Genomic DNA, 9,415 nt, shown 5'->3' with positions numbered 1-9,415 from the left:
GCGCGTTCCGCAGGTAGGCTGGTGCGGGTGTCGTCTGCAGTCACCTCAGGTGAACCGAGAAGTGATTTCAGGGAATGCGTAGAGTTGTTTGGTCAGCGGTGCAGGAAGAAGCATCTTTTCGATTAGTTCGTTACTGTTTTCTTGGTGCTTTACATGCTGCTACGTGTATAATAAAGGGTCGTCTTTTTTTTTTTTTTCCCCACAGCAGTATTAATTACTGTTCTCTATTTTTGTAAAGTTTTAGCTGATGAGCATGATTTCCCTATTCTGTACTTCCCAGAGCTTTGAGACATTTCACTGGCATCCATTAATGCTACAGCAAGAATATCCTGAGTCCTTGGTCCGTTCTCTGGTGCTCTCTGAAATAGAAATGGCTTACTTGAGAACAGAAAGGAAAGCTTGGGTCATTTCTGCGTGTTCTGTGGAGTGATGGAAAAAGCTATGTGGTGAAAGTACTCCAGCGTGCCGCACGGAAGGAAATAACTGGATTTTCTCCTGTGTCCTTTGTGTGCTCCTTTCCTTTTTGGAGTTCAGTGTAGCATACTTATAGAAGAAACTGCTCTAGTGCCGAAGAGAGGTCTTATGGATAACATACTGATTTAGGCCTCAGGAGTTTGGTGCTCCATTAGTAACTCCGCTTACTAGCTTTATGGATGCAATGGGCATAAGTGACATGCTCATCTGTATCCAAGTCCACATTCATAAAACAAGGCTATGGATTTCCAAACTTTTCTAAAGATCTTCCATCTGTTTGGATCATCTGTATCACAGGATGACTGAAGGCCTATTAAGCTCTCTTGATACACAGCTATATATTGCAGGTAAATCTCCAGCTGTATGAATACATACAGTTTGATCAAAATTTTAACTCTTGTGAAAAAGATTAAATGTAATATTACCTTCCTTGATTTTCAAGCAAGAAATATTTCTTGTATTTGAAGCCCAGGTCAACTTTTTTTTTTCTAGTTCATTAGCTACTACCACCTTTGCCAGGCTTCTGAGAAAATCAGTCTTTGACAGCACTGTTGATCTCAAGTGGAAACATGCTTGTGTCTCTGTAGAATGCTTGTCTCTGTTACATTATCCTGCTCTTGTCATACTACTAGTAATTAAAAACAACTTTTTTTCCTCCCTATTGATCAGTTGCTGAAGTAAAACTTCTCCCCATGCTAACTGTTGACATGGAAAACAAGGAAAATGGCTCTCTGGATGTCAAAAAGTAAGTGTTCCTTTTACATGAACAGCACATGGATTTTGAATGTAGTTTCCTTTCAACTAATGTGGTTGGCAATAGTGACCATCTCCATCTTTGCTCATTTCAAACCCTCCCTGTTCTTAATTACTTTTATTGTATTTCAGCTTTGAAATAGAAGAGTCCAGGGCACTGAGTTGATTAAAAGTGATATGTAGTCGGACTGTATAGCAATGAAGAGATGTAGAAGCTAGTAACTTAAGTTAGGGGTACGTTTTCTTTTCCTCTCAGCCAGAGACTAAAGCAAGTGGTAGCCCTGTAGCCAATACCCTGCCTCTGCTTACCTGTCTGTTAGTGGCTTTTGCAGAACCAGTGCCTAATGAGAGAAGTGTCCTGCGCGGAAGTTCTCTCTCTGTGCTCTTCTCTGCTGACAGCCCACGTGTCTAGGGCTGAGAAGTAGTAGCAGCGTATCACTTAGGTGTCAGTTCCCTTCTGAAACAGATACTTTAAGCTGTTTATTGAAGAAGCCTGAAGTTGCTGGGGTTTTATTTCAGATCTAGGGTGGGAATAAAGGGTGGTGTGTACTGCTCTACTGCTTTCTTTTGTGTTGTAGACCGCAGGCTAAAGCATAGGAACTTTTTTGTAGGCTTTTTTTACTTAAGGTCAGAAATTCTTTAATTAGGACTAACAATTCTGAATGACGTTATGATCTGAGAAATGAACTTCTGTGTGGAAAAATCTGGCCTTGCTGCTTTAGGGTTACAGAAGCCACAGTGAGAGAGATATACACATATGTGTATATATTAAAGGAAAAAAAAGACCACAAGAAAAGGTACTAGAGTGAGCTCTTAGTCTGTTCTGTCAAACTGCAACACTTCTGTGCAGCTGCACGTCATTATTCTCCTTCATATCTCTTTTACATAAGCTGTCCAAAAAAACGTGACAACGTATAGGCTACCAGGCACTAGAGTAATGTAAATAATAATGGTCACTTCAGGCTACTGATAAAACACCTGATTATGACGTAGCATCAAAGATCCGATGGCAGCCATTAAAATCAGCATCCTCCCCCTTCACTTGAGACGCTGGCAACACCACACCAACATAAAGAGCATTTTCCTATTCAGTGCCTATGAATAAATATCGTGTGTGTCCCTCCGAAACCACCTTCCCTTTGACAGTCTGGTTTCTACAATGAGCACTCTGAGGTGGGAAGGGAAAGGAGGCAGTCAAAGCAGGGACAGTTTACGTTTAATCATTTTCCCCAAGGCTTGCGTGATAAAGACTCAACTACTGATCGCTAAGGTGGCTTTTTAGAGTGGATGGAAATTGTAATTAAACTGTGGGGCTGTGGTTTCTAGATGAATGTATATAGTATGTATGTGGGCATATCTACAAAGGAAGTATTCAACACTTTCTTGAAGTGCTTATAAATAGCTTGGATAAAATCTGTTTGTTATCAGCTGTATCCTTTCAGACCTTTCTGCTTCTGCCACATGATGGCAATAAAGGCACAGGGACAGTGGTGAAAAACAGACAAGCCTAATTTTTATTCATTGTCAGTGCATCTAGTATTTTGTTTCAAAGCCTAAAATGCCAGTCCTCTTTAAATTTTAAAGCATCCAGGATGTCTGGCATAAGCCAGTGCATGGCTAAGCCATGGATGTTCTATATTCCCTTTACTTGAGTAAAGAATAGAGCCATGTCAACAGCGGGGTGAGGAGGAAAGTAATGAAGTCTGTGTGGGTAGATGGGTTAAAAATCCAGCCAGCCTCCAGCAGTCTGCCACGTGCCTTCCAGTCTTTTGCAGCTGTAGCTGTGCAGATTGGCTCCACTTGAGGTCCAGCGTGATGCTATTCCTTGAGGCAGGAACTTGCAATTGTTTCCTATAATTAATTAATAATTGAGGTAGAGCCCCTGAAGTCATTGCAGTTGAGCCCTGGATGGGGTGGACCAAGCTGTAGTTCCCTAGTGAGAAAAGAAGAGCTACAAGAAAAACCAAAGCACCTGGGCTGAAATATAAAATTGTGGAAAAGAGGGTTTGGGGCCATATTTAAATTGAAATTAAAGTATTTGGAGAAGTAAGCAAATTACAGTTAGGTGGTATTTTTACAGACTGAACCTTTTATTTCCTGTTTAGGAAGGATCAAATTCAGTATCTTTTTTTTTAACTGAGTTGTTGGCATTTTGCTTATTTTTAAGTAGAAAATGAGTAATTGAAAGTGACAGTCTATGTCTTAGGGAAAATGCAAAGATTTAAATATAATTCCTCTAATGCTGCCTTAGTAAATATGTGCAGATTTTGTGTGGCAGTTTTCACATTTTACTTCTTAAGCCTCAGAATGTGCACAATGCCAAAAAATCTTAGTCAAAAGGCATTCTTTGATTTAAAAAAAAATAAAAAGGAAAAAATTGCAGCTCTAATAAGGCCAGATAGTCTCATTTTCAATTTTGCTGAGTGTTGCTTTCTGTGTAATCACAATCAGTGAAGCAATTCATGAAGTAAGTCATTATGTGATGAGCAAGAGTAAGAAACTCCATTTCTCATGGCTCGGAGATCTGTGATGAATGAAAAAAACTGCCTTAGAAGGCCCAGTGTAACACAGGTTGTGGATGATCCCTGTGGCCAGATTTTGTTGCCATATCGACAGACACATTTCAAGACTTTGGGGAGATGCAAAAAAATCATTGTTTCCACGAGTCCTCCTTCCTAGCCAGGACTTTGTTTCAAAGCCTAAAATGCCAGTCCTCTTAAGATTTTAAAGCATCTTATTCTTGTAGACATTCTTATTTCTTGTAGAAATAAGAATGTTGTAGAAACAGTGATTGGAGGCACTCTATGTATAGATTCCCTCTGAGTGCTTTAAAAAATGGTTGGCCCTTGATTCGGCCAGTTATTTTGCTGAAAGACATACAAGTCCAGGCAAGGCAGAGATGGTGACAGTTGGAAAAGAAAATATTGAAGGACAGAACAAAAATTATACTCAGGAGAGTATAATCTGTGTTTATTTTCTAGCTGGTGCTGTTGAAATCAAAGTCCTGACTCTAAGCTTCAGACCAGAAAATGGACAGGATTCTGACACCTGCCCTGATCTGTACATTTTCAATATTGCTTCATTAGCATTATGGTAAAGCATGCATAACAATGGAAAATACTTGTCATGAACTTCGGGACTTCTGGTTGGAGAAACACGTTAAAGAAGCTCTTTGATGTCTTGCTCTTCATCCTCATAAATTGCGGCAGAAAAGGCAGTCAAGCTCGCTGTGTCTATTTTTACCAAAAATTTTCAGATACACAAAGGTTATCTTTGTGATAGGGTGATTACAGTTTGAGGAAAACAAATGCAGAATAAGGATAGTAATATGAATGTTTTGTTGTTTTTGCTACTGTGGAAAGCAATTGCCTGAGGTTAATCACAGAAGGAATTAATTCTGATTGTGTTTAACAGATGTTTTCTCAGATGCACAGCTATTTTAAAAGTCCATGGATTTGTCCAAAGATGAGTCCAACAACAGTTTTGGGAAATTTTCTATATTGAGAATTAGTGCAATCATTTGGTGCCTCTTTGTTTTGTTTTGGCTGGGGAGTTTTGTTTGTTTGTAATTTATTTGTTGTTGTTTTGCAAGGTAAAGATGTCTACCAGTAATTTCTATGCATGTTACAAGAACAGTCTCATCTGTGTAAAGAATAATCCACATACAATTCTTTAAGTACTTGGTAGCTGAAAGCAAGCTGCAGGCATGAAAGGCAGGAATTTGGTACTCCAGCTATGGCAGTTTTCGTTCTCCAACAGCAAAGACAGCACACTTGTAGGAAGATCCTAACTGATTACCTTTGGCTGATGTGACGATTCATGTACTTCCTTCTTTTCTGAAAGGATAGGTATCTCAGTTTTCCCCAGCATCAGGTCTTTGGAATGTAGAAGGACAGGAGTGACTGTTCTGTATTGGGGTGGGGGGGAGATGTATCAAAGAACACTTTTCCTGGAGAAACAAGGAAGGAGGGGATGTACATGAGGCGTGCACAAAGAAGCAGCAGATGTTCTGCACACCTTTAGTGATTACTTGTCTGGATTTGCACTTTGCAGTTCAGTAGAGAATGGGAGACCTCTGGATCCTGCTGACTGGGCTGTCACCGATGTTGTGAATTATTTCAGAACAGCTGGATTTGAAGAACAAGCCAATGCTTTTCAGGAACAGGTAAATCTGCTAGCAAACACCTTTTGACTGCCGCCAGTTTCTCACATTACACATTTTTGCCATAGGCCTGGTTATATACTATAAAATGGGAGAGAAAATCCCACAATAATGGGGGGATTTGAGTCTGTTATTGGGTGACAATGCATGGGACTGTAATCTCTGAGTAATAATATTGTTAAACAAGCTGTGGATAATAAGTTGGAGTTTGTTTAAAATAGGATTCAGAAAGGTGAAAAATCTAAACAAATTTTCTGGCTTGAACTCAGTCTCCCTAAAGAACCCACTCAGTTTCACTGTCTTGTTATTTAAAATGTGAATGGTATTTAAAATGTGAATTCCCTTCTTTCTTAGTGTATTGTGCAGATACACTCATGAGTATTTATAAAACCTAGGACTTCTAAGCAACAATTTGAGTTTGAAGGCATGGGGTGAAAAAGGGGCTGCTGTGTTGCATTGAACTCGGTAGTACAAGTGAATATGGAAAGGACAAGTTGGCAGTAAGTTGGCAGAGGGGCAGCATATTTGTAGGACTCAGTCTGAGAAAGAGGTTGGGTCTTTGTTTCTGGGCCTTGTAACTGCTGATACTAATGGAAGGCTTCTTTTGGTGGATTAGATCAGCAAAGAGCTGAACAGTCAGATGGCCCATTGTAACTCCCTTGCCAGCAGCTGGTAAAGGTGTGTTAGCGGGGCAGAATAGGGAAGTGAGCTTACTTGGCCTACACCAAGTTCCATAGAGAAGTAACTTACATCAGGTTGGCAGTTCAGCACCTCCCCAGATAAGTCAGTAGCTTTGTGTGCGGCTACCAGGAAATTAGTCACCCACACTTGTAATTAGTTATCAAAACAGATGGCTTGATCTTCCAAGGTGCTGAGCTGGTGCAAGTTATTGGCAGCTTTGCAGGGACACTGTACATTGCATATGAAATAACATCATGGTTGATCAGGTTAATGTTGCTGACCTTCAACACCATGTCTGTGAAATCCCATCTGATTGTAACTGATGCATATAACAAAGTATTTAAATGTAGCTCTTTGTTCTTCAGGGTGAAAAGCCTGGTGTTGGGTGATTCTCTGGCAGGTTGCAGAGAGAGGTTCTTTCTGCAGCTGCTACTCATTTTTCAGAATCTGAAGATGGGTGAATGTGCCAAAAAAGAAAACGTTTAAGTGTGTCCATTCATTAATACCAGCATTCATGTCTCCTCAACAGCCCTGGAAATGTGGCTTAAAAAAAGCACATGGGCAAAGTAATTGTGGCCTCTGGGAGTCTTTTCCTTATACTGACAGATACCTCTGACTTCTGTCAAATATCTTAACCTCTCTGCCTCACAGCTGGCTTGTCAATAATACTGCAGTAATTACTACTGATTTTGCAGCAGGAAGGTGAGGCTAACTTACAAGTTTCGGCAAATCAGTTTGCAACAGCCTTATGGAAAACAGCGTAGAAGTAGAGTGTAAAGGCTTTATTAGTGTTCTGCAGCGAGGGCAAGTAGTTTCAGTAGGGTAACTGAGGACTCTGCTAGGATAGCTATGTGCCGATATGTGGCTGTGATTCCGCTGCCAACTTCACCTTATGCTGAAGCCTTGGAGAGAGAGGCTGACAGCTGCCACCAGGATGTGGCCAGGAGCTGAAGGATGGACAATGACAGCAGAAGTCATTTCCACTTCCTTCCCCCTCCTTTCCATTAGCAGCATGAAGAGCAGCAAGTGCCTGGCTCTACATGCCAGGTTTGCTGGTCTATTCCCTGTGCACCAGGAACTGCCCCATAAACAACCCTGTCCTCTACATGCCAGGTTTGCTGGTCTATTCCCTGTCTGCACCAGGAACTGCCCCATAAACAACCCTGTTCCTAACTTCTTCTCAGTGGTGCTGTTCAGTTTCTTCTGTCCTATTTTCTACCACTAACTTTAACTGTGTTCTTACAGTATTTTTTATCAGGATCTTCTAGGTATGGCAGTGCAGACAGGTTCATTTTGAACTCTTAGCCATCCTCTGTCTATAGAGCACCAGGCATGCAGCTGCAATTCTGGCCATCTCTATTTTCCTCTGTTGTTTGCAGTTGCCTGGGCCCCAGAAACCTAGTTTCATTTGATCTACTGCCCTGAATATGTACTGGAAGAGGAATGAGTTTGTAAGTGGTAAAGAAAAGTATTCAGTTTCACCTACAACACTGGGAAATTGTTTTCCACTGAACTGCTTCAGTAGGGGTAGCACAATGGTTTCCTTACAAAATATCCTTAGCCCAGAATGTAATCATGACATCTATTATTACACTGAGCTTTTACTCAACAGTAATTGAGTCCACACTTTCTTTTGATGAATCTGAATACCTCTGGACTCACCTAAAACAAGTGATTTTTTCTTACAATATTTTAAGGAAAATTAGAAGACATTTTAAGGGCTGCAGAATGTTTTATTAAAACTGTATTGTAAGTGCTGGTAAGAAGTGATGCTTATATGATGATTATATATTATTCCTTCTTGGAGTTCCACTGATGTCAGCAAATCAAAAGAGCTCACTGATGAAAACAGATTCAACTGAAGGATGTTTCCCAATAACAAAAAACCATAACATCAGCAAGCAAATCAGACAACCCAAGAAGCTGGGGACACAGGATACCTAAAGAGGGAGGAATACCAGTTGCAGGATGAGGGTGTAAACACCTTCAGAGAAATATAGCCTGCCAGTATGTGGCTGAGTTTTCTCTAGGAGCCCTGAAAGCATGGGGGACTGTGGCCCACTCCAAGACTGAAGCTGTTTGCAAGGTCTCAAGATGTGCTTGTATTCTGACCTTTGTTATTGCCCATGTGGCTTCTTAACCATTAGTGTTGTGATAGCCAGATATGCCCAAGTAACCCAATACTGGTTTTCTGGCCTCACTGCAATGTTTTACCAGAAGAGAAACTGGGGTTTGACTTCAGCTGGTGTCCACTGCTGCTTTCTGGCAGAGCCATCACGTGGAGGAGCACGTGAGCCTGCTGGCTGCCATGCTCTCATGTTGGCTTGCTGTACAACTTTGCAATTCTCAGTCACTTAGAGCAGAAACAGTGGTGGGAGGACTTGAAGCTTAAGCAGTCTCCTGGTTATTTGCTGAAGACAACGTGATACTGCTGTTGAGGTCATCCTGACAAAGTGGGGAGTTACTGTTAGTTTGAGTTGTGCAGAGAAGTCTCTCTGCAGTTAACATTAAAAAGGCATACTGAGAGCTGGCATTGAAATTGCATCTGAAAAAAAATCCAGAAAATAGAGAAATAGCAGAGAAGAAATCAGAGAAGTCACCAGAGCATAGAAAATCTTACCTGGTGCCAAAAAAGAGTTAACTGTGACAATTCTGCAGAAGCAGGTTAATGTGGAAAACATAAAGGAAGTGAAAGAGGTAAAACTTACAATTCACACAAAGATATAAAATTCTTGAACTCCGAATATGTAATCACTCATTCCTACACAGATATGTTTAAAGAATCAGTTTGCTATTCAGTGAAAGTCTTAGTAGTTACCAGCATTTTTAGAAACCACAGGGAACCCTGTGGAAGAAGAAGGGAAAGGAATAGATGCTTTTTTCCTATTCTTGGAGTTTCTCCTATTCCAGGTACTGGCTTTACTCCATTTGGATCCTACCAAGCTGGAGGCTGTGCTTCCTCCATAGCATCGTTGAACAGCAGCAGAAAAGGCAACTTCAGATCGGTCATAGCAATGAGCAAAATACTCACTGGTGTCAAAATTCCCACAGAAAAGAATTGTGACGAATGGAAAAGAGAGGATAGAAACTGGTTTTAACCATTAACATTCTCAACAGTAATTGGAAAGAGGCACCTGCTATAATTGGGTAAAAAGTTATTGGAAACTTTTTTTTCTTTTAGAAATACTGTTACTTTGTGCTCCCCTGAGGGATTAGTAGTCGTATACATCTTGGGGATATTTTAAAGAAATGCCACTTTCAGCTGATCTTTGACTATGTTGTGGTTTGTCCATGTATTTTGTATTTATAAACTTTATCAAATTGTAAGAGAGATCAGTCTGGACA

At 40.6% G+C, this 9,415-nt stretch overlaps 2 protein-coding genes across 3 annotated transcripts in view; both read left to right on the top strand.

Moving 5' to 3' along the window:
• The first annotated feature begins 23 nt into the window (after positions 1-23).
• SAMD13 (sterile alpha motif domain containing 13) overlaps positions 24-9,415 on the top strand; it is an 11,925-nt gene continuing 2,533 nt past the window's right edge. Inside the window, exons 1-3 of the mRNA XM_008630310.2 lie at positions 24-821; positions 1,144-1,219; positions 5,281-5,392. Coding sequence (XP_008628532.2) covers positions 773-821; positions 1,144-1,219; positions 5,281-5,392 — 237 coding nt within the window. The 5' untranslated portion in view covers positions 24-772. The remainder of the gene's footprint in view (positions 822-1,143; positions 1,220-5,280; positions 5,393-9,415) is intronic.
• Positions 5,305-9,415, top strand: part of DNASE2B (deoxyribonuclease 2 beta) — a 33,107-nt gene continuing 28,996 nt past the window's right edge. Inside the window, exon 1 of one of the 2 annotated variants that reach the window (XM_017729983.1) lies at positions 5,305-5,392. The gene's annotated coding sequence lies outside the window, so the exon portion shown is untranslated. The remainder of the gene's footprint in view (positions 5,393-9,415) is intronic. The other variant, XM_017729982.1, reaches the window with a different exon arrangement.

This window comes from Corvus brachyrhynchos, unplaced genomic scaffold (genome assembly GCF_000691975.1).
Source record: "Corvus brachyrhynchos isolate BGI_N302 unplaced genomic scaffold, ASM69197v1 scaffold101, whole genome shotgun sequence".
NCBI lineage: Eukaryota > Metazoa > Chordata > Aves > Passeriformes > Corvidae > Corvus > Corvus brachyrhynchos.
The sequence above is the reverse complement of the archived record's forward strand: the minus strand, read 5'-3'. Positions and strand labels throughout refer to the sequence as shown.